A 26531-nucleotide genomic window follows, 5' to 3' on the forward strand; every position below is an offset into this window, starting at 1 on the left:
TCACAGCAGACATTTTGACTATTCATAGGAAAGTACTGGTGTGACAGAGTGGCTCTTTTCTATTCAAGCTGTGACAGTGAGCCAGTACTTAACATCAGGACCATAGGACAGAAGCAAATAAATGGAATCCGGCCATCAATCCGAATATTAACAACTGTGCTTTTGGTCCTGACAGACTTGAAAATGTCTTGTGTGAAAAGGGTCCATAAATTCACAGTATTTGTCAGATTACTGACCTTGTGTATAACCTAAATATTGAATGAACTGTATGTCTTGTCAAAGTGGTGAAGATGTCCTCTTAATGTGTTTGTTTTAGTTGAAGTTGCAGTGTGTAGATTGGTCTTGGCCGTTGCATTATTAATCTATTTTTTCAGTTCTCACATTCACTTGACACATCACACACTGGATACATATCTATGCATGTAGTAAATTTATTTACAAATGGTAAAAAAAAGTGACCATAAAAATATATCTTGCTTTCACATATATACATTTAAATGTATTTCTAAGAACTATGTAGACAGGACAAATCTCAAGTACAGATGAGGCAACTGTATTATAGTGGCTAACCTTGAGATCTTTGATACAAGGCACGACCTCTGAAAACTACAAAGAACAAACTTCACACAGACTCGGTTCTCAAGCTCCACAGAAGCTTATTACATCAGAGGAGGTCTGGTTTCATCTCTGCAATTCATCAATTCCTATTTGGAATCAGTTGTTTTTCCTGAACACCCGTTAGGATCTCAATAGATATTATGAGTATAAGGGTCACTGTTAGAAAAATAATCTGATATCTTCTGAAGTCATAATTTTTTGTGGAAAAAGTTGTAAGATAAAATTAGAAAGGCACGGCCATCCCCTTCTACTGTGCCCAATGGGACCTTATTTAAAAAAAAAAAAAATGTACAGTAGTCAATGGATGGAGACATTGACTACTGTAAACGCTGTGTGAATTACACATATGATGTTTGCCATTTTAAAGATAATGTTGCAAGTCACGAAAGTCCCTTACACTGAGTTAGTAAAATACCATTTAGTTAAGTGTAAAACCTCTCAGTGAACCACACTGTCTCGCTCTGTAAATATATATAATATACGGTAAAACCAACAAGAACATGGCCATCATCTTAGTACAGGAACAGTATTGAAAAAGGTGAAAATCTGAAAAAGTCTGGCCTTACTGACAGCTGCAGTTATACAAAAGGAGAGGTAGTCAGTTCTGTGAGCTAGATAATGTACAGGACTGAATCTACAATGTTTAGATTATGAGATTATGTCTCATACACAACTGATCATTGTGTAGTCTTTATAATTCGGTATTTTCAAAGTCTTAAACTTGATTCACTTTAAGCCAAACTGCGACTTTCTGAAGTTGAAAAACGATCTTTTACATAGAAAAACACATTTGTAATTCCTTAAACAATTCAAACAGGATCATTCACTATCATATTTTTTCTGAAGTAAGATCCCATGGTGATCCACCAGAAGGCAAAAGACTTGCCCCGATAAAAGACACACTGTTATGAGTATTTAGTCATACTGTACTTTCGAGAAAAGGTCAGGATACTAAAATAAAAACTCAAAACTTTAAAATTGAGAATAATAAGACAAATTAATATTCTGAAATATAATTAATTCTATTATCAGTGAAAGGTAATAATTTCAGGGAAAAGTAAAAATGTTACAGTTCAAAATTTTAACAATATAAATATTATAAGAGATTACAATTTTATGAGAAGAGTGTGCAGACAGCGAAGAATTAAACATTTGAAGAAGCATCTCTAACATCAAGACTATCAGAATTATTGTGAGTTATTTCTTATATGATTATGACTTAATCTCCTAGCATTTAAAATTCTTTCTGGAAAATGTACAACCTTTTTCTCAAAATATCCTTGTGACAGCTTTTTAAAATCTCAGATTTTCTTTTTCCTAAAAGCAACCCAAATATATTGTCATAAGATCTGGCTCAGACTGAGGTGTGGGGTGCATTTACAACATTAACAACAGCTCATTTGATCTTTACAAAGACAGCTCATGATGTTAACACTGTGTGTGAGAGCAGGAGGAGTAGAGGTACAGTAAGATGAAGCAGTCGATCAGAAGGATGGTGTAGAAACACCTCTGCGTATGCAGGCTGCGACCCCTCTGAAAGCGAGTCAGTATCACAGCCAGCAGCAGAAAGAAGGTGGCAGTGTTCAGGAGGAGAAACAGCCTAATGTAGGAGGCTGTGCTCGAGAGACCCTCGCTCCCTGCTGTTGCCATCATGTGAACCTCTTTGAATTTGCGGCCCTTCACAAATGCCCCCTTCCTGTTTTTGCGGCCATCTGTGTAATCTATAAAGGCCCTTGACTCTGCATCTCCCTCCTCTGGACTGTCCTCATAAGTACGCTTTGAAGTCCTCTGTCTCTCCTTTTTCTCATTCAACTCAATCTGTGCAAAAATGTCAGGTAGACTCTCAGAAAGCTTCTCTCCAAGGTTCACTTTCTTCCCCCCTTTACTCTTGCCCTGTTTCTTGGACATAGCAAACATCTTCTCAATGACCTCCTCCGTCTTCTTTTTGTCAGAGAACTGAAGGAGGCGCTCTGCAGTCTTACGGAAGCTGGCATTGTTGAGAACTCGCCCGAGGATGTGCCTCTCCATCTGCTGGAAGACAGGCTTGACGTGTTGGAGGTTATCCTCCATCACGTTGACGTATTCCTCTACTTCCTCAGGCGAGCTGTCCATCACAGCCGCCGCTTTCTCAAAAACAATCTTCTTGTTGTCCAGCAGCACCATGGCAAACAGAGGCTTGCTGGTGGCCTCTCCGGTCAGCAGGTAGATGGTGTAGGTGTGATCCTTGGTGGCCAGATAAATATCCACTCTCGTGTCATCGCCACGCAGACTGAAGCTCTGTATATCCACGCCTGGTCCAAAAAAAATGTAGGCCACCCTTGTGTGAGGGTACCTCAATGGCATTGTGACGTTCACATAGTTTGAGCCATTGTACGGGTACCCTCGAGGGTAATTCCAGTAACCTACCAATCCCTTGTTACTGTAGCCTGTGTCATCCATCCAGAACATTTTATACTTATCCTCCTTGTGTGATACAAATGCTCCATGAACACCATCTATCTTTGTACGCTGGAATGGAAGTTCTGTGTTGTGAAAGAAGGCACTCATTGCCCTCGTTGGGCTGTCTGGATCCAGGTGGATGTGATCCACGAGGAGCAGGAGCTGTGGATGAAGAAGGAGTAAGTTTCTTTGGAAGTTCCTGATCTTCAGCTCTGGATTATAAGCCGAATGTCCCTCACCACGTATGAAGACCATTCCCTGTCTCTCCATAGCAGCTTCTACTCTGCCCTGGGTATCAGCAGCCAGCCCCACCTTGTATTTCAACCATTTAGAATCACAAGCTTCAGTAACTTGTCCAGCCCATGGTTTAAAGCAACTCCCTGACATGGCTGAGCTGAACAAAACGGCATTATTCAACAAAGTGTACTTGGGTCCGTACAGTGCCTCAGTAATAAATGGGACACCGTTGGGTGCAAAAGTGAAAGTGTTCTGATCAGGGTGCTCATGCCCAGCATTGAAGTTCCTCCATCCTTTGATCCACTCCTTGTACTTGTTCCTGTGGACGATGTTGAAGATGGCGCGACCCCCCAGCTTCCCTGACTTGAAGGAGAGAAAGCTGTGATTGGTGCCTGTAGGTAATGCACTGCCATATGTCACCACGCCCCAATCCTCAAAGTAGTGGAGTTGGGATGTCCCAAAATCTGATGGAGGCTTGGGAAACAGGCTTGGGTCATACCTGCACAATACCATAAGAGAAGAGATATCAGATCGATTAGATGTTTTTCTCGCCATACTAACCTACCCTATTTACATCCAACATAGTAATGTGATTCCTTGTGTTTTTCCAGAATTCTTTTTTAAAAACCCAGAGAGAGCAGCTGTATCATTGCCACTTCACAGTTTCAATACAACAGGTTAAGACCCCAATACTTCTCTTATGTCTGCAGCACAAGGTAATTTGTGTAACTGAACCTAAAGGCAGCTGATACACCTGGTGTAGGAGCCATCAGTGAGTCCTCTCTGAAGTGAGTCTGCCTTTGTGTGAAGCTTTTTGGCCACCCGCACATGTAGAATCTGTGGCCGAGCCAGTCGGTGAGAGAAATCCCTCTGATTTGCTCCTCAGCTAATAAAATCAGTGCACAAGAATAGAAACAAAGGAAAGCCCCTTGAACTTGTCACTGTAGTGTCCATGACTGTGTATGATTAATGAGTGTGGTGTTTTTCTTCACCAGTGCTATTTGAAAGTTTTTATCAGACATGTTCTTGATAAGAGGTAGCTACATAAGTGAGAGGATAGAGCTGGGCGGTATATACTATATATATTTATTGTGATATGAGACTATATATTGTCTTAGACTTTGAATATTGTTATATATATCTGGAAGGGTTGACTTTTCCTGGTTTTAAAGGCTGCATTTCAGTTAAGTAGTGTCATTTTTGAACTTACTAGATGCTCTAGTTGTTCCAATACTTGCCCCACTTAGTCATTATACCCATATGACTGATGATTATTGATCAAAAATATCACTGTGTTAATATTTTGTGAAAGTACCAAAAGTCATCCATACAATATTGTGAGACAGAAAAGCTTTTGGTTGATCACCATTTTAATAACAGCTCTAAACAGAAGAAAAAAAAAAACAGCTGTCAGTGATTTTTTTTTTTAAACATTATGAAACCAAATTAAGAAGCTCACCAGATGAACTCTGTGTGGAGAGTACACCATCGCTGGCCTTTTCCAGCCTGCCCTGGCCCTTCCATCACCCTGTTTTGATGAATCAGGTCTGCCAGCCAGTTTCCACTGCCATTACGCAACACATAACGGTCCAAAAAGACCAGCTGGCTCTCTGGCCCATAGAACCAGTTGTAGTTGGAATCTGCAATGGCCACAGTGCGCTGAAATCCTGGTGAGACAGTGGAAAGACAGAGCACAACTTCAGTGGTGATCAGCTGTCATCCAGAAATATTTGAATATCTTAAATAATGGTCACACAAATAAAATGCTTGTGTGCTCATGTAATTAACCGCTATGTGAATTCTTCGTTAAGTTCTACACAATACCACATGCCACGAAACTTGGCTCCCACCTACATAAACCTCCGTCCCCTCTGCTGTGACCCATCTCAGTCCCAAACCATGCGCAAATTGTTCACACTATTCACTCTTGTCTGTAATTATGTAAGAAAACACTGGGCTCTGGGGGTGTGAGAGTTCTTAGAAACTACCGTATCCAATCACAGTCACACATTGGTCAGCATTCACTTTGACAACAAACACAGTGGCTAAACAATGAACAAACTCTTTGATAAATGTACTGCAGAAAAGAAGGTAATGCTATAGCAGGTTCAGCAAAGGTTATTTGCAATGTTGAGCAGCGCTGCCAACATTTAGTTGATGGAATGTAACCAAACACATTTACTGAAGTACTGTACTTAATGGTCATATTGATAAAACATTTTTGTAGACAAACCATTTTTCACAAATAATACAGTGGCTTGCAAAAGTATTCACCCCCCTTGAACTTTTCCACATTTTGTCACATTTTAACCACACATGTAAATGTATTCTATTGGGATTTTATGTGACAGACCAACACAGAGTGGTGCATAATTGTGAAGTGGAAGGAAAATGATACATGGTTTTATTATTATTTTTTTTTTACAAATAAAAAACAGAAAAGTGTGCTGTGCAAAAGTATTCACCCCCTTTACTCTGATACCGTTCGTTCGTTTTCTTTTCCGCTTTTCCGTGAGGGTTGCGGGATGTTGCCACTTTTTATCCCCCTGAGGGGTTGCGGGGCTTACTGGGGCCAAATCCAGTTGTACTCATGGGCGAAGGCCAGGGTACACCCTGAATGTGTCGCCAGCTCATTGCAGGACCCTAACTGATGGCAGTGGCTGCCCCACAGGGTGCCAACTGCACATCAGGAGCAATTCTGGGGTTCAGTATCTTGCTCAAGGATAGCTCTACCCACTGAGCTACAGCCGCCCTACTCTGATACCCTTAAATAAAATCCAGTGCAACCAGTTGCCTTCAGAAGTCACCTAATTAGTAAATGGTGTCCACCTGTGTGTAATCTAATCTCAGTATAAATACAGCTGTTCTGTGAAGGCCTCAGAGGTTTGCTAGAGAACATTAGTGAACAAACAGCATCATGAAGCCCAGTGAACACACCAGACAGGTCAGGGATAAAGTTGTGGAGAAGTTTAAATCATGGTAAGGATATGAAAAAATATCCCAAGCTTTGAACATCTCACAGAGCACTGCTCAATCCATCACCTGAGAATGGAAAGAGTATGGCACAACTGCAAACTTACCAAGACATGGCCGTCCACCTAAACTGACAGGCTGGACAAGAAGAGCATTAATCAAAGAAGCAGCCAAGAGGCCCATGATAACTCTGGAGGAGCTGCAGAGATCCACAGCTCAGGTGGGAGAATCTGTCCACAGGACAACTATTAGTCATGCACTCCACAAATCAGGCCTTTATGGAAGAGTGGCAGAAGAGAGCCATTGTTGAAACAAAGCCATGCAGTTTGCCACAAGCCATGTGGGGGCACAACAAACATGTGGAGGAAGGTGCTCTGGTCAGATGAGACCAAAATTGATGTTTTTGGCCTAAATGCAAAATGTTGTGTGGCAGAAAACACTGCACATCACCCTGAACACACCATCTCCACCATGAAACATGATGGTGGCAGCATCATGCTGTGGAGATGCTTTTCTTCATCAGGGACAGGGAAGCTGGTCTGAGCTGATGGGAAGATGGATGGAGCCAAATACAGTCTTGGAAGAAAACCTGTCAGAGTCTGCAAAAGACTTGAGACTGGGGCAGAGTTTCACCTTCCAGCAGGACAACGAGCCTAAACATACAGCCAACAATGGAATGGTTTAGATCAAAGAATATTCATGTGTTAGAATGGTCCAGTCAAAGTCCAGACATAAATACAATTGAGAATCTCTGGCAAGACTTGAAAATTGCTGTTCACAGACACTCTCCATCCAATCAGACTAAGCTTGAGCAGTTTTGCAAGTAAGAATGGGCAAATATATCAGTCTCTATATGTGCATCGCTGGTAGAGACTTACCCCAAAACACTTGCAGCTGTCATTGCAGTGAAAGCTGGTTCAACAAAGTACTGACTCAGGGGGTTGAATACTTTTGCACACCACACTTTTCTGTTTTTTATTTGTAAAAAAAAAAAAAATTAAAACCATGTATCAATTTCCTTCCACTTCACAATTATGCACCACTTTGTGCTGGTCTATCACATAAAATCCAAATAAAATACATTTACATTTGTGGTTAAAACGTGACAAAATGTGGTTTAGTTCAAGGGGGGTGAATACTTTTGCAAGGCACTGTACATCTACAGAGCTTGCAGAGGAAAAATTATCTCTATTCCTGAAAACATTTTCGTGATTGTGAGTCAATAATTAAAAAATGTGTCTGTTCCTAAATGATTAGATTTTTATTTTAGTTATCTCTGCGTAAGAATTCTGAGAGTTGGTTTTGAGAGTCAATAGTAAAATGTCACTGGTATCACCTGGTATCGGTGTGTTTTTGTCAGCATCAAGTTTCTTTGTAGTTGCAATATTGTGGAACAAAATGTAAAAATAGCTGACTTCTAAAGTATGTGCCCATCATACTTTACTGTACCGGTGACATAATGTTAACCAGCATAAGCAACGTTAACATACATGGCAGAATTGTGTCACTGCCGCGATCAGCAAGAAAACGCAAACTATCACCTGCTGCTGAGAGAAAACTGGTCAGTAGTAAGAGTCAACCAAAAACCAATAAAGAAGCTGGAATACAGGTGACAGTGTCCATAGTCAAGTGTGATTTGCATCAACATGATCATGAGGCTGCGGTGCAAGAAAGAAGTCGTTACACCAGATGTGGCACACTGATCTCAACTGAAGTTTGCTGCTGATCACATAGACAAAACAAAAATCTCTTGGAGGAAACCTCTGTGGTTACAAGAAACAAAAATGTAGTTGTTTGGCAACAGTGAGCAGCAATATGTTTGGAGGAGAGAAGGTGGGGCCTTTAACCCCAAGAACACCAGACCTACTGTCAAACATGGTGGTGGTAGTGTTGTGCTGTGGGGCTGTTTTGCTGCCAGTGGATCTACTGCTATAAAGAAAGTAAATGGAATTATGAAGAAGGAGGATTATCTCTAAATTCTTCAGTAAAAGCTGAAATCATCAGCAGAAGATTGGCTCTTGGGTGCTTTTGGGTGTTCCTAGAGGACAATGATCCAAACACCATCAGAAGTGGTAAAGGAATGGACTAATCAAGCTACAACTGAGCTTTTGGAATGAGCTTCCCAAAGTCCTGAATAGAAACCCATCAAGACCATGTGGACTGTGCTAAAGAAACAAGTCTGTGCCAGGAATATAACAAATGAAGTTGAACTTCACTGATTCTGACAAGAGGAGCAGTTAAAAATTCATCCAGATGATGACCAGAAGCTTGTGGACGGCTATCTAAAGCACCTGAAGTGAGAACTGCCAACGGACATTTAACCAAATATTAGAACTAATGTATGTACAGTTTTTGACTTTGACTTGAGATTTGGTCAATCATTCGAACTCAAGACTGCCAGGATATACATTTTCTTTACAACTTTATGAAAACTTTTGACCATGAAGGTATATATATATCTGTTAGCTGTGGTTACTGTAACTTTATAGATTGAATGCATCATCATCTTATCACCAGTGAACTGACATTGGATCTAACAGCAACCTCTTTCAGCATTCACACTTCCTTCCCCCTTAACACTTTAACTTACACTTGTTACTCACATATACATTTCAACTTTTAAGTTGTTTCAAGTGTTTTAACTGCAATGTTTTAGCAACACATTATTTTTCTAAAGAAAATGTAATCTTTTTCTAGTGTTGCTTACTCTGTGATCACCATTTGCTTTGTGTCAACTGTGTGCAGAATCATGGCTCTCCTGGGTGTTGTAATTAGAGGTGTTTTCTGAGTGCAGCAGTGCTGCCCAGCCACAATTCAGAACTGTTGGCAGGGGGCTGTGAAATGTCCAAGCCTGACCTAGGGCCCCTCCTCCACTGCTGCTCTCCCCCTGATCCCCACCCCCTGCAGGTCTCAGCTCAGCTTTGAAAGGCATCCAGGAAGGTAATGACTACACGCATGCATACCCCATATCAGCGCCAATGTGGCCGCCTAAGGTTATTTTCACATCTTATCTAATGTATCCAACTTTTGGGACTAACTGACTGAGTCAGCCATTCATAGGAAAGAAAACATTTATGTACAGACTGTTGACCTGCTCTATATTTGGCTGCCTAAACACTGTATATCCATGCAGAGCCAACTGATCACATAAACTTCACCGCTTCTAAAAAGTGAACATGTGTGTAGGCCACAGCAGGTGACGTGATAGTTACCGGGCAGGATGGTCCGGTAAAGGAAAGCAAAGTGTTTCAGGAGCCAGGGGTGGTCAAAGTGGCTGATAGCGAAGTGGCGCTGCACCAGGAACATATACTGAAACAGAGAGCGGGTGGTGTAGGTCCCGTAGGCCACTCCTTCATACAGCGAGCCATCAGTCACATCCTGCAGAAGGACCATGGACTTCTCCATGATGGACAAGACCTGCTTGGTCCACAGGTAGGCCTCCTGGAGATAACCTGCAACACAGGAAGTTGAAATGGTTTCAGTTTAAATACAGGCTGAATACAGATTACCAGGCGCCAAGTTCCTGTCAACTTTTACAGTGGAGCAATAGAAAGCATGACCAGTCTGACCAGTAACATTACAAACTGGCATGGTTAGTTCGAGGTCTGGAAGGCTCTATAGTCCGTGATTAACACGGCCCGGAACATCAGTGGTACTATCTACAGAGCATCAGTGATATCGGTGAGATGTCTGCACAGAGCCCAAGGATGCTAGAAGACAACACCCACCCCAGCCACAGCCTGTTCACCCTGCTGCCACGGCAACACATACAGAGATATCTGCTGCCGTACCACCAGACTACAGAGCAGCTTCTTTCCTCAGGCCTGATACTACATCTTCAACACACCCTGATGGCAGATTCTCACTAATCTAAATAATCTGTATAAGATCCACATTTGTAAATAATTTGGTCTAGACAGACCTTTGGTAATAGTGTGGAATCAAAACAGAAATATGATTGGCTGACAGTTGGTATGATTTTTATAGGTTGTCAAAATCTGTACAGATTACATATCAAATACCTGAAATGCATCAGACTTTAGGCACATAATCATGTATAGTGATACATGGCTATCATATTAGATTATTAGATTACCCTAATTATGACAGCAAAACTAATTTACAAGGTGGACAAACTCTCAGTATGTTACGCCTGACATTTAATAGTCATTTACTCTGTTCAAGCCACAGAAAATGTCCATGCTGGAGAGGAGAAACACATTTTTGCCATTTTTGCCAGCGACAATATGAAAATCAGGAAACTTGCAGAGAGAAAGTTGTATACAACACACAGTTTTTCTTGTTTCTGTTTTGTACAAAATGGGGGAGCAGTAGGCCTGTGCTATGAAGCAGGTCATTTGTGTTGCAGTTGAAATAATAATGCTAAACATGTCATACACACTGTCAGAATATTTCTGAGCAACATCTTATTTTAATGGAATACACAAATGTAATTACAGTCGGGTCTACTTGTGGCCTTATGATGGGCCAGTTATATTAAAAGCCTTTATGCGTTCAACACTGTGATTATGTGGGATTATGTGTTTGAATGTCATCCTCTTTTTGTCTAATAATTAGTTTGCCCCTGTTTAATGACATATTTCACTCTGCTGGCAGTAGACCTGTCCATGTTTGAGATTGGTAATATTCTGCAAACACTTCCCCTTTTATGTGAACATGCTCTTAGCTATATGTGGAAAACCCGTGTTGAATTATCAAGAGAATATCCAGCTTTGTGTGACCGCTTTGTGCGATTGCAATTGTGAGGATTAGTGAAGGCAGATAACAGAATATACCTGTATTCCTTTTTTGTGCATTTGTAATGTCACAAATGGAATGAATGAAAAACAACATCACAGCAAGCAACGGCCCCTCAGTCTGTTACCTTAAGAAACCTTCCACTCACAGCATTTAGCCATAACTACGGAAAGCATGACACCACTATGGCACACTGCACCATACACTCTCTCTAACACACACACACTGGATCACACACATAGAGTTTACTATGTGAACACGTGACCACATAAACACTACAGCCACAGTTCTTTGAGGAATCCTGGGACCATCAGTGGTAACTGGCCAGCACCCGCCCAGCTTACAGAGTCCACCCACTGGAGCGGTCCCTAACAGTGTTTGGTTTGGGCTTGGGGGACCACTGGCCTACACAGAGCAGGTATTTACCATCAAACAGGAACTGTCAGCACACACAAAGACCATATTTACACAAACAGAGCTTCACCAGCACTCAGTCAGTCCAATACATGTCAGAGCAGTACAGGCCTTGAGACTCTTCAGTCATTTTCCTCAAAAGTAGAAACATTTTATGAACTTTTATATGACTGAAATAAAGCTTTGACTACCAAAGCCTGAGAGATGCTAAACAAGCTGGCCAAGTAAGTTAAATCATTTACAGCTGTATTTATTTATATAAATATATACATTAAAAATATATCTAAATATGTAATTTGTTGGCCACATGCAAACTGATGAGCAAATCTCAATGACAAAATATGGCATTTTATTCTCTGTTTCTGGTCAACACTAGAAGACAGCAGTTTGAAAGAAGCTAATTGGAAACTATAACACTAGCTAGTGAAGCTACAAACTGCTTTATTAATTTTAAGCTATACCTTCATTCTAATAATGAAACTACACTACAAAGCACATAGAAAAAGTTGCTTAACACACTAACATGTTTCACATTAAGAATAAATGCATTCATTAATACTCATAACTAAATCAAACTATTCTGCTTGTCAGCACTCAGCAGTTGAGTAACAGTGTAGCTGTAGGTACTCAACAGTAGGCTATTGCTACTAGCAAACAGTTGCCTACTTTTTCCTCTATATATATATATTATAGATGTTTGGCCTCACTAGGTGTTGCTAACCTTTTCTGCTGTTTGACAAGTAGTGTACAGTTGGTTTATAAGATCTTTTTTTTTAATAATGTAGATTTTTGCTGGGATACATCAGGCACATTGATAATGATTATATTATACATGTTATGTTTCCAGTTGTAGCAGCTGCTTGTTATCAACAAAAAAGAACCATTCTGTCACCATGAAGGAACAAAGAAAAGACCAATGTCATCAAAACCCAAGGGATGAGGTAACACAGTGCTGAACATACAATTAGATTACAACAACGCAATCACTTTAATACCAAACACGCAACAAAAAAGAGAAACAATAGGAGAATCATCATGTAGAGCCACGTCAAAAAGAACACATACCAGACCAGCTGGCTAGTTGCGTTTGCCTAATGGCTTGCAGGCTGAGGCCTTAGGCTCATCTTTTCCCCATGCTGTTAGAGTTGGGAACTGAGCCTGTCTTAATCATTAGAGCACCATCACCCTGCAGCTCAGAGGACTGTGTTTTTCTCCTTTTGCACATCCCATGTTGGGGAGGTTTTCACAAAACTTTGTGAGTCTACTACATCCATAATTGCTATAATATTTGTTATACTATTCCCTAATGTTTTTATTGTGAATTTTTTATTATATATTTATGTTTGTGACTGTTGCAGTAATTTACCTTCATTTTTCCTGCACCAAACAACAAAGCAATGAATGACATTTTTTTTTTGTGTTGACAATAAGTGAATGAAACATTCCAACCTGCTGGGAAGGCTTTTGTGCCAGCTTTACTCAAATGTGGGTTACAAGGGTAGCTGAGTATGCCTGCTTACACAGACCTGTGATTGTTCCACCAATAGTATGAGCTGTCTTTGATTTAGTGTCAATGTTTACCTCCAAACATTTTATTTAGTATTTACTGTGTAGCAAAAAAAAAAAAAGCAACAATGCAACTGAGGATTGGCGAATATGTAGGTAAATATAAACATACATCGTAGTAATTATATCAGTTTTTATCATTTTAAACACTTGCAACAATGAATTTGCAGAGAAACAAATGAAAAATCACCTAAACACTGAGAATAGGAGGAAATACTGCCACTTATTCGTTTAAAGCCGGTGGCGGGGAATTATAAATAGGTCCTTTAAATGGCTTATTAAATCAAGGATTTAACTGAAAGATGTATGAGTTTGACAAAAATGTAGAGCGTTTACTCATGCTATGCATCAACTTAGTAAACATAGCTTGCTACTGGAAGCATAATTACATCATTTTTGAAGTGGCAATGCTTCAATGCCGATGGAAGGGTTGCTAAACTACTGGTGCTGCTATACGTAGCGCTGCATGACCAAATGGGAGCTTCACTTTTTGTTTCACTTTTTATTAAGATATATTCTTACTCTTAAATTCAATTACAGATGTGGAATGTGGGACTTACAGCATCAGTACTTTCCAATGTTCTAAATGGGATGGCCAGCTGTTTCATGACAAGCACCTGAGCCCACAGCAGTGACACTGACATTCCTGGTAAGTCAGGTGTCACTCTGGCAGACATCATAGTGTGTGTGGCCAGTGGGAGGGATATGTGACGGACAGGGGAGATGACAGATGTTCACTATAGATGAACTATGCACAGTTCTGCCCAATCAAACACTTAGCCTGAAGGCACCGACAAGCAAACGCATGTATCTGGAATTCACTTCTCTAAGCTGCTGCTGCCTTCTTATCTGGCTATCTAAACCGTGTCTGTCAGAATGACCCAAGAGCCAAACATATAGATAGTATGCATATTTCTTATTCCAGTGAGTGGCACATGAATTGTTCCCTTTCAGAGCATGTTATTATTGGGCACAAAGTAATGAAAGATGAACTACTACTTTGCTGAAAATGTAAGCACTGAGCTTCATGTTTGTGTCAGATGTTAAATGAAGAAGACAGTGTTTATTCTTCATTTCTGGCTGTGCTTATTGGAAACTTTCCATTGATCACTGCCACCTTGATGGACTAATATTTGAATGTTATCCCTTCGCACAGGACATGAATGATGCATATATGAAAATGGAATGCAGTCTGGCTTTTGCACAGTATAACACGTGACACCTGAGAGAGGCTGCAGCTAAAACCAGAGTGGCTTTTTTTATCATTGCAAATACATCATGTGCTCGCAGCCTTTCAAGAGGCCATTTTCTCACCCCAGTGAGGTATGGACTATTATCTTGCATGAGGCCAGCTGTAAAGCACGCTTTAAACAAACACAATCTGTCATAAACAAAGCAACCAAGCAGTGCCTGAGCACAATCTCTTGCCAAGGCAACCTTGCGCCGGAGGAAACTCACTTTCCCTTGGATCAACACAAAATGAAACAAAGCAAAAATAGGTCAGGCTATAACTCTCCAGGGTGTTCAGAGCGTTGTGTCTGTTGTTGCCTTCTACCAAAAAAAACCCTCAAATAAAACCACTGTGACTATGTTGGTTGTCTGTCGGCCAGCTGCCACCTCGTTCACATCAGGACTGGATCTTTTGTACCAAAAATCAAATCCAAACCCGGAGCAGAGCGAGCTGTATTGCAGGTTTTTCAACTTCTGATGGCCTTTCTCTGCTGCTACATACTATATACATTATGTAGTGCAGGATATTGCAGCTTAAAGGAACTTCATCCTGACAACAGTCACAAAGAATTCAGTGCATGCGAGTAATGCATCATGAGTAAACACCCTCTGGCCACCACGAATATCTTATCAACTGACATGTGTCACACCGCGGTGAGGGATGTCCTGTCTTGGGTTTTTTGTCTTGTGAAATTCACGTTTTATTTTGAAAAGTAACTCTCCTCTCGTTTCAGATCACTTGCCCTTCCTCCTGTGTCACCGGTCTGGCGTCTCCCCTGATTCCCTGATTGTGTCCACCTGTGTCATCCCTCCTCATGTGTATATAGTCTTTGTCTTCCCCTGTCTTGTTGCCGGAGTATTTTGTTCATCCTGTCGTATACCTCCAGCCCCGTATCACAGCCTTGCTACAGTCATAGTAAAGTATTGCCTTGCTTGAATTTCTGTTTTTCTTTGTATGTTTTCTGATGAAGAGTGATTTTGATTTGCTAAAGTTTTTGGTCAGCTTGTTCTTTTGAGAAGCTAGTTTAATTTCATAGTGCCTTTGGGTTTTCCTCCTTCTGGAGCGTTTTGATTTGTAGTTTTCTTAGCTCTGTGTAGCGTAGTTCTGTTTATAGCCTTTTGCTTTTTCCTCATTGTGAGCGATTTTCTTTTGTATAACATTTCATAGATTATTATACTTTTTCAGATCAGTGTAGATATTGCCTTTTGTGTTTTCCTCCCTCGGGAGCGATTTTCTGTTTATTGTTTTGTGCCTTGTGCCAGGTTTGTTTCATTCATTAGTCCCTCGTCTGTGCAGACGACTTCAGTGTTTATAGTCTGTTGGGTTATCACTCTATTGGAAGTCGATACTGGGAATTTCAGAATAAAAGCCTTCATTTACTGTTCTCTGTCTGCATCTGAGTCCTCATTTTGCCGAGGCCTGACAACATGACAATCACAGGCTGTAGAGGTGTCTTGCTCTTGACCAAAGTGCTGGACATAAATATTGACCAACATTCTCTTCATCGCCACAAGGCCAAAAACACGAACACATTACTAAGACTTGAGGCCTTATTCACTAACCTTGGGTCATGTAAACCAGGCTTCCTGTGAGCAGAGCAACACAGTTGGTGGGCTGGTGGTTGTGCAGGTACTGGAACCCCCAGCCTCGGACGTAGGACTTCTCATACATGAGGCGTGACGCATTGCCGATCACCTGGATGAAACGCTCCTGCTGGCCCTTGTTCAAGTACTCGTACAGGAAGTCATATGCGGTGGCAAACCCAACTAAAGAGTGTGCCAAAGGGACTTCATCCCAGGGTGCATCTTTAACCAACCTGCAATTCAAACAGCAACACAAAGTTTAAGGCAAGGAATCAAACATATGTGGGGTACATGGAAACTAACATTCAATGGTAAGCAGGCAGGACATTTTCACTCTTTGAATTAAGTCCTGGCAACTGGCTTGTCATGAACAAGAAGCCTTTTTCTTTGCCTTTTAATTATCTTTAACACAGCTATAAAACATTAGTTCACTTTGAAAGCAAAATAAATATGTTAAGTAGCCTTTTACACCACAATTACAGCCACACCATTGCTTGCCAATAAACTTCAACTTACAAGGAGACATTAAAAGTGTAGTGTGTGCAAATTCTTTGCTGATTTACAGGCGCTAAGAATGCTGATGTCTTTGAATTCAAGGAGGGCGAAGTGTCTGTGTTGTAGAAAAGTGAGAGGTGTTCTGTAAATATTCTGCTCACTTTAATGAAAGAGAAACAAGCTGCAGATGTGGTGATGACACCACTAGTTCCCTCAATGCTGACATATACACACAGATTGAAATCTTGATGATCTTAAGCAACGATTCATTTGTTTAGCATTCAAAAAACTTCAATTCATGCAGCCCAGAACTACAATATCCACCCCTGCTCTTCATAACTTCTTGGCTGAGATTCAGACAACCCTGTCAATTCGACTAGCTCACTACTTGACAGTTTTTAACTTGCAACAGTCTGAGGCTCATGGGAAATGGTGTCATTAAAAGCTGCTAAAAACAGAAATATTAAATAATCAAATATATTACATTGTTTGCTTACTGAAATTGTCCATGATCTGAAATAGTGACTGATTTCTTGAATGGATTCTATTGGGATATGAACTAAATTATTTTAGAGATTTTAGAGATCCGCTTATGGAGAAATAAATGGAATAATTCTTATGATTAGTATCTAATTAATAAAAATGCTGTGGGGGATGAACAGAAGAAGACAGCGATGACAGATGTAGGCCTGTGTATTTCAACAAAGTAAGAACAAATTAAAAATGACCTGTTTTAAAAACTTTGTTTTTTTCTTAGACGTCCTTCAAACACTTAATCACTGCCATTTCACTTCATGTTATATCAATTCAACAGCACAAGTTAATATTTCAAAATGTCTTATCATTTTTTTAATTTCTCCATGACAGTCTTCATACTCGACAAATAGTATGAACAAAAACAAATGATAGAAGATGGTTGTGTTACATGGCTAACTCTTGTAATTTGTGTAATCTTCCAAATGCCATTGTGATTTTAAATGAGGGTACTTTCTGATGTCTGGTTTGGTTTCACTTCAGCTCTCTATAAACTTTAGCTCCTGAAAGTCCAAGCTGCTCCATCAACTCAGTCAGTCAACGATACATGGATGGGTGGGGAGGGAAGGAGGGGTATTTTGTAATACTATAGAACAGATTCCAAGCCGACTGACTAAAATGAAATCATTCTAAAATATGTCGACAGATTCATCTACTTGATGTTGGTAATACATGGTTTCCACATGTAAAGTGGCAGTTGAGGTTTATTTGAAAATCTCTTCCTGTCTGGTCCTGCAAATGAGCACCAGATGGATTACGACGCTTCTTTATGTTGTAGTTTGCCCATATTGCAAAAAGGAAGGCTGCAATGAAATGTATTCTGAGTCACTGTTGGCTGTACATTGAACGATGCCAAAGCACAATGCATCTCACTACTGTATGTTGTCACCCGGTGTGTAAAAAGAAGACTCAGGCACCAGTATGCACAGCAGAACAGCAGAAGTGCTCCATCAGAACAAGGTTCCTGGAATTGTCGGGGACATAATTGAAGGTCATGAATACTGCAGCTGACTGGTTCCTGGAGCCACTCTGCACAAACCCTCTGAGGTTCAGTGACCACAATAAAAGTGTGGCCAAGGAGAAAACTTGCCGTGTGTTCTTTAGATGTGAAAACACATGCTCAGTGGCTTCACATTTCTGCACTGTGGCTCACATACTGATATGGTGAAAAATGTCCTGAAATTACACTAATACCACACAGACTAAACCCTCTAGAAATTAGCTGCTGGAAAATCCCCTTTCTCCTGTTCAATGGCTGGAGGCAACACAGCAGCCATGCAACAAAATGAGAGGGATTAAGCTGCTTGACCCCCCCCCCCCCCCCCCCGTACTCCCTCCACATGGAAGATGGAGAAAGGGGGGGGTGGGATTACCTGTAAGAGAGAGCAAAAAGTCCCCAGAGTTCAGTCCAAAAAAAGTGTAAAATTGTGATTCACTTAAAGATTAACACACTCATCTGCTGCTGTTACATTCAGTCTAACAGAGGAACAAAGAATCTGTTAGATGACCAGTTAGTTGTTCATACTGTAAGCAAAGTAACACTTGTGTAGAAGTGGACCAATTCAGTCTTTATATTCTGTTTCTCTCATACTACTTTTAGACAGGAGAATACAGTGGCAGAATTTCTATTTGATGCCGAAATTAAAAAGGCTGATGGTACTGGAAAAGAACAAAGGATGCAACATCGCACTACAAAGGATGTATGTGGTCAGCGGATAGCTGCATTTAATCCTACAGTATTGTGTAAAAAATGAAGGCAATGAAAAAGCATTATTGGGTACTGCAACATTCAGTACAGGGTAAAAAACAGGACTGAGCCTAATTTCCTCCATCTTTCATTCATCATTCACAACACAAAAATGCTGGTTATATTTTAAGGAAAGTGGCCTCAAGGCTGGAAGTAACAAAACATAATTGGCAAAAATGAAAGTGATGAAAATGTAGACACATGAATGATGAAAGTAATTAGATGTACACAAAACAAAGTGATAAACTGTCTACTTATGTGATAAATCCACCCACTTGGCATTTATTATTGCAATTTTTTCCAATTTTGACAAGCTTTCGGCTCTAAACCTGCAGGTCTGGGATGTTTGTAAGCTTTCTTGAAATAGCAGCAGACAATCAAGAGGGAAAAGTGAAAGAATTGATCCTACAAACACAGAAACTGCACTGCAAGTCCATCACAGGGGCAGAGTGTATACAGAGAGGATGAGCATCGAGTGGTTTACTGAGTGGCTGGGATTTGGTTTTTGGGCTGAGGTACCACAAACTGCACGTTGTAAACGATAAATGTCAGTTGGGTGTTGAGCATGATGAATGGTAAACATTAACACAGCCCAGATGATTATCAGAGCAACTCTTTTAAATAGAATGTCACCAAGTTTTATCAAATCAACTCACAGTTTATTACCGTTTTTCAAATCAAACACATTTCATCACTTTGATTCATTCACAAGCTTTCCCGTCACTTCAGTCTTTGTCAGTTATGTTTTGGTACTTCCATCCTTAAGGCCACTTTCCTTAAATGATGAACAGCATTTTGCTTTAAATGATGAATGGAGGATGGGGAAATGATAGCCCTGTTTCATCATGTCACGACTGTTTGATCAAGTCTGCTAACATTACCTAACACTACATGATACAGTGCTGGTCATGAGAGAACATGAGGGCAGAGAGTTACCGTGGAACCCAGCGTCGGGTACAGCCATTCTCTGAGCATCATTTCCTTTGGTCTTTAAAATACAAGCTGTTGAAGGGCAATGACTTGTGAAATCATGAATGGCTCTGATCCACTTCTCAGTCACTTTGCATTTGCCAGGCAGAACTAATGTTCATTGAACTTAATCAGATTGTTAGGGAAATGAGGACGCACCATCGATGGCTGACGCCTGCACGATGTTCAGCCATGGCCGACTCTGAATGGATGGATTCAGCTGGCTTTATGACCGTGCTCCTGACAGTATGACATGTGGTCAGGATGTTTCAAAAGGATCCAACAGCATCCCATGGTTTAATTCGTATATAACTGTGATTAAAATCTACGATACCGTAGTGTTTCAGGGAATATTATAAAGGGGTGTTCCACACCAAGAACGATCACTAAAACAAGAATTATATGAGCTTCTCCAGAACTCGAGCCGTGTTCGTAGCTTAGGAAATTTGTTATTAATGATCTATTACTGCTGTACACTGCACAGAGACAAAAGCAAGCAAACCCCCCAGAAAGATGTGGTTTTAGTGACATTCTTCAAAGATGAGAGGAGTGTGGTGGGGGTTTTCAACGGTCAACACAATTAATCCATCAGCACCAAAGACTGTTTGGCACTGTTTCTCAGGTAAAGTGATTGTTGTTGTGTAATCTGCAGTCTTATATACAGTTCATGTTTACTAAGCTGTACAAATATCCAGGACTGAGTTATTAGAGTAGACCAACACAAGCTTACAAAGAGGAAGTAGGCTACAGTTAGAAACCAATATAAACCAATACTCTACGCATTCATGCAACATTCATTTGTTGAAAAATGTCCCAAAAAACAATCCATTTGAGAAATTATTGGTCTGATTTTTTTTTTACGAAATTTTTATCAACAGCAATCCGCCTTACTAGAGCTTTATCGAGCTAATAATGTCCAAGCCAAAGTGCTTTGATAGATTTATTGACTGTAGCCTCTACACACTGACACAGGGGATGGAGGAGAAGAAGAAGAAGAAGAAGAAGAAGAAGACAACAGGACAATCTGAGGCGCATGTCCACAAGGAGTCAGACAGGAGGGGAAGTATATACAAATCTTATTAGACCTACAGAATACTGACTCATCCATCTTTGCTCACTACATCTTATCTTTTGTCCCATCAGTATCAGCCGCGGTTATCTGGATCAGCTGAAAAAACATCTGTATCATGCACACCTGTAAAACCCAGGCATTTCTGAAAATGAGGGCAGAGCGGAGTCACTTCCTGTGTGATCACCTAGACCCTGAGCTTCAGCCTCAGTGCAGGCCACTGTGGAGGGCTGTTAAGCTCACATGTGAACATTTCATTTCCTTTCATCGGGGGGAAGGGCAGCAAACAGCTGCTAAACATATTTCCTGGACCACTGACTTATCAGACTACGACGCATTTTTACCAGAGCTCCACCCACAGAGAACAATGAGAACACTCCTCGAGAGCCTAGAAAGGAGGACTTAAGGATTTAACATTAATACCTTGGTGATGCACAACGTCTTTAAACTCTGAAGTTATTTCTATTTAGGTTTTTTTTTTAAATGAGATATCCAATCCTAAAACTTTTATATGTGGATTTTTTTTCACTATTAGCAGACTATTGCCTTAAAGGAACAGTTCACAAAAAAAGCATCTTCTCTATAAGTCGCACCTCCCATACTGATGGAAAGTCGGGGGAAAATTTGTAGTCCACAAAATTTCTGGAGCCTCACAACAAAACAGAGTTTCAGCATTCCCTTAAACAACTGAGGTAGACGAGAACTTGTACAAAAACAACTGAAAAAAATTGTAACTAAACATAAAACGGCTCCATACAGCTTGTCTAATCTAATCCAAGTCGCAGGCGGGTAAATACGGTCTTTTCAAATCAATCTGGGATCTCGAAATTGAACAATCCTTAGTATTAACTTGATCAGAAGTGTTGAACTGATCATTAGGGCCCTCTCTCTCTCTCTCTCTCTCTCTCTCTCTGTCCCCGTAGTCCCTCCCATCCTCTCGGTGAGAAGTTACTGTGAAACGTTAGTCAAATAGTTGAGTAACTTTAGAGATGCAGAACACAGTATTTCATTTGAGTTGAAAAGCTAGTAGCAGCTGTCTGTTCGTATCAGCCCACAAGATCTCGAAGCATGTGATTTAGCGGATTACATCGTTGGAATCTTTTCTATTTACAATGTATGATGAGCTGTTCTGTGGCTGAACTGGCCAGGATTACTTTTGTTGAGCGTCTCCTTACATTGTTAAATGCCACTCTTACAAACCATTAACATCTGTGCATATTTCCAGGGTAGGTTATTGGTTATTTGGTTTGATTATTCTAAAGAGAGAAGGCTACATTGGTAAGTACAGTATGAAGTAACGTAAGGTTAATATGGTTTCTGTTCCTGCCCGCCTGGCTGCCTTCAGTGCACTGTCCCCATCATGGACAAGGTGATGGTGCTGTGTTATATATTCAAGACTAGATCAAGTGTAAACGGGTCAGATGAGAGAGGTCTGGCTATGTGAGACTAGATATTACTTGATGCCACACTCGTCAGCCTCCGGTAAAATCAGCTGTTCCAACGTGTAATGTTACCCCGGGGCCACGAAGAGTTGACGTTATTTTCTAAAGTTTTCATATTTTCTAACCCTATCACCAGAGTAAAGCGTGGAAGGTATGTCATGGAGTGGAGCATTTCTATATGAAAAAAAATATCTCTGATGTAACTGCTGGTCTCTCTTAGTCTACACTGAAAAACGTGACATTAGTCGTCAGCATGTTGCTCATGTATGGCTGCAGCATATCTAACGTTAACGTACAGCAGTTACCTGTCTGTGTCAAGTTGTTTACTTCAGATTAGGAGGGAGAGAGAGATTAAGAGGCCAACCCCATTAATCGGTCGGCCTTTAGTAGAAAATTACTGAATTTTACTGACCTTCAAATCTCATAGTGTCAAAATAGATGTAGTAATAAAAAGATAGAAAATGTACCAACTAGGCTGAGCTGCCATTCTCTCCATATAGTCCTTGGCGAGGTCGACAGCCCCGGCCCTGTGTGGGTACAGCAGGCAGAACATGGACAGCACACCCAGGTTGTTTCCATACACCTCGTTCCAGCGGGCGCTGAACTCTGCGGGGCTCCAGGGGGGCAGGTACTCCTCAGGGTGCTCCAGCATGGTTTCACCGGCCTCGCGGATCCTCCTCGCCATGTCCCGGTGAGTCCCCGTGGCTGCATACTGCATCTCCTCCACATCCCCCCGACTGAAGTACAGCATGGGATGACCATTGTAGTTGCCTCCCATGAAGGGGATTCCTCTGCCGGGGTCCACTTCCACCGCCGCTGCCACCACCACCACCGAAGAGAGCAGGGGCCACAGCAGACTTAAGAAGAAGACTGTGGGGGCCCCGCGGGTGTGGGTTCTCATGGTCTCATCAAAGAGGGGACTGTGACATAGCCGAAGGAGCTCAGCTGAGAGGGAGAAATGGAGGGAAGAAAAGGATTTGAGAAAGCCAGCCCATATTCTGCACAGCCTTTTCTTACAAAAGCCCTGCATTCCTTGAATAATTAGATACAGCTGTAGTCCTGATGATGCAGGCTTTCCATACTGTTGTGGGGCATTGTTGAACGGCACAGTTCTGTCTGATAAGTGATACCAACAGCCACACCAGAAGGTTGTACTGCACCTTTGCACGCCGTGTTAACTAACATTCGCTCGCCAAGATTCATTTCTGAGTTGCTGGTGTCAGACGAGTCTAGCCACGCACACCCAGATGGCCAGACGAGCAGGCCTGGAGGTCATTTATGGCCCATTACTGCAGTAACATTACTCCGGTCAAGCGAAGCAACCTCTAAACCAAACTGCTGTACTCCACAGAACAGCAGGAGTTGGCCGTCCGGCTCTGCTCTGAACATGAGAGTAAATTCCATGACCTTAGTGGAGCTCTTGGCACAGGCCTGGTGGAAAAGCCTTTGGTAGTGATTTAAACAGCGTCTAGACTGGAGTCCCTTCTAACGCACTGAGCTGTCCTCTGGTGTTTTTTCTGTTGTGTGTGACAAACAAGGAAAGCTCAGGTTTTGACGTTCATATTAACAATGAACTTTATTCATATGGCACTTTACTTAATAATGTAAGATGATAGAATGAGAACAAGACTGGGGGACATGAGCATGACTTTTGACCTGTTGAGGAGTCACAGTCCTCTGTGGTGAACATGAAAATGTTGGCGAAGACATCAAGACGACTCTGGACTAATGTATCACACACGATCTGGCCCTGCATCAGCAGCCAAGGCTCTATATCCACAGAGAACTCCTGTAAACCAGAGTAAGACTGTAAAAATGCACTTCCCTCAGACTATTTCACCACATTGAACTAGAGCTGGACCAATACTGGGTTGATGGCGATAATGATAATTGAAAATGAAAGCTGTCATATTAGCAGATTTTAGACATATATTCATATAAAACTCAATGGATGATACTTTTGTAGGTCTGAGAGATTTTGAAGAAACCTCATGGCACCTTTTAAAATCTGCAATAGCGTCACTGTGATGCACTTTTACTCACTTACAACCAGATGGTAGCAGGAGAAATACCAACTCCTCCAAACTCAACCCATGTTTGTAATCAACTGGAAGAACTAATAGATTAATGGAACATGACAACTTCTTCAAATGAAGGTGTAAATGTGTGAGTTTAAAGGTGTCTCCACAACGGCAACAATGAAGTGATAAACCTGAACATGTATCTGTAGAGCCTGTAGGGTGTCAACCTGACAGATATCAAAAGTTTTGTTTGTTTACTAATTCTTTGGTAGGTGTTGTAAAGGATTCATGATCAACACCCGACCCTAATTCATTGTTAATCCTGTTCTCTACAGCTGAGTCAGGCAGGGGGATACCTGAGGTGTGTATGTTTGTAACGGAAAAACATGCCTCTTGTTAAAAGACCCAAACTCGCTCAAGAAATCCAGGACATGAGCTGAGGGTCCTTCATGTTCACTGTACAGATCTGAAGTCTGTGTTACTCAGCCACAGTGATCAGATGCAGCAGGCCTCTGGCTGCTGGTCAGGGTTCTGTACTATTCTGTGAAAAACACAACTAGATACAATTATACTGTCCCTGTAAAAATACTAACACACAAATGTATATGTGCCATTTAAATACTGCTAATAGTCAACAGACTGACTCCTGTGTGTCAGCCCACAGTGTGCGCTAACAGCAGAGCTTAATATTACGGTTTCCTCCCTCCTCACACACTGATGTCTCTTCTGCTCACTCGGAATTTGGAACATTAACTTTTTTCTAATTTTCGCTAACTTTTGTTTTTTCTCAGTCTTTCAGCTGTTATCTGATTGTCACATTATAAGACGGCGTCTGTTTCAGAGGTAGACATTCCTCTCAACCATACTTTAAGGTGAATTCTGACAGTACGATCGGTCATCGATGTTATTGATGATCCGAATGTGCGCACAGAAGGCGCCTTGTTCCTGCCCACCACCAGAACAGTCGGGAGCAGCGAAGGAAAAAGCCGTTACGTTACCTGTCAGAAGCGACGCTCACAAATCCGCACTGCCTTCGTCACAACCGACATTTCTTCCCAACACAGCAGATGGTTCTAGAAAGAGTATCAATAGGGTTGAAAAGTTTGTTCTACGGACGGAGCGGAGTCAGAGAGCGGAGGGAAAGAATGTGTGAGAGCGGAGGGAGCGTCATGCTGCGGGACGAGGAGGGGCAGCGGCGGAGGGAGAGAACGAGAGGGAGGGAGAGAGAGAGAGAGAGAGGCTTAAAGGAGAACTAATGAACTAATGCGGCCCTCCTCCCGTCCAGCGGGGCCTGAACACACCGGGCCACACTGACGCTGAGCGGACACACCGGCTCTACTGTCTGCAGGCTGCTCCATACAACACCTACACTCACATCACCTCACTTCACTTGTTGATGTCTGCGGGTGCTTCATAATTCCCCAGCAATAATATTTGGCATACCTAGATGTGTGTGTGTGTGTGTATACGCATATGCTTATAGATAATGTTGATTATGATTTTTTTTAAATTTCTCTTTCAAAAATCTTTTTATTTATTTTTTATATTTATATATATATATATAAATAAATATATATATATATATATATATATATATATATATATATATATATATATATGCAAAATAAAATAGATTTTAGGGCATTTTATTGCTGTATAACTGCAATGCTATGTAGGTTTATTTAATATGGCCACAGTGACCACTGTGCAATCTTAGGCTTGATTTATATACTCTAAACTGCTGCAGTCTCATCTGTTGAATCTGTTTTAGAGAGGTGCTGGTTCAACTTAATGGGCTTTCTAGAGCATGGGTGCACACACCTTTTCCTTTGGCAGGGCCAAAACTGAAACTGAAACTGAAACTTAACAAAGCATGTATTGTTTTGTGAAAATGCAAAAATGGTTCCATATGGAAGCCGTGAGGCAGTGAGGACAGAAAACAATCTGGTGATCCTTGTTCATAGTCTGATCTAAATAATTGTTTCTCCTTAGGTCATGGGATTAAGATCACAGGGGAAAATGTTTTGCCAGGATAGCCTTTATAAGTGATTTATTCACTTACGTCTCAGGGCTTCCTTACTACTAGGAGCCCAAGTTTAAGGTTATGTAACTAATTAATAAGTAGGAATCCTACACATTTGAAGAGCATTTTCACCTCACAAATATATATATATATATATATATATATATATATATATATATATATATATATATGTATATACATATGTGTGTGTGTGTGTTTTTATATGTTTTTATTTTATTTTTTTTACTTTGAATAAAATACAAAGTAAAATTTTTACTTTGAATAAAATACATTTTGACTTTGACACAAATTAGCTCCCATTTCAACCGTTGCAACTGACCTGTGTTACTCAGTGTGTGTACAGGTGTACAGTTCAAGACTTGCCAAGAAAATGAAAAAAGAGAAAGTCATA

General features: G+C 40.9%; 1 protein-coding gene across 2 annotated transcripts; it reads right to left on the minus strand.

Annotated features, from left to right (window-relative positions):
• Positions 1–407: 407 nt before the first annotated feature.
• Positions 408–25292, minus strand: dse (dermatan sulfate epimerase). 2 transcript variants are annotated; one of them, XM_030404546.1, is made up of 6 exons: positions 25095–25292; positions 22543–23020; positions 15799–16052; positions 9480–9719; positions 4754–4961; positions 408–3793 (listed from the first exon to the last, which is right to left on the minus strand). In XM_030404546.1, exons 2-6 carry the CDS (start codon positions 22974–22976, stop codon positions 2047–2049), a joined length of 2883 nt encoding a protein of 960 aa, XP_030260406.1. In that variant the 5' UTR covers positions 22977–23020; positions 25095–25292; the 3' UTR covers positions 408–2046. The 2 variants fall into 2 exon arrangements, with proteins under 2 accessions (XP_030260406.1, XP_030260407.1); XM_030404547.1 differs by lacking the exon at positions 25095–25292 and having other exon boundaries at positions 22547–22680.
• Between the last annotated feature and the right edge of the window lie 1239 nt (positions 25293–26531).

Source organism: Sparus aurata, chromosome 22, assembly GCF_900880675.1.
Source record: "Sparus aurata chromosome 22, fSpaAur1.1, whole genome shotgun sequence".
Lineage (NCBI taxonomy): Eukaryota > Metazoa > Chordata > Actinopteri > Spariformes > Sparidae > Sparus > Sparus aurata.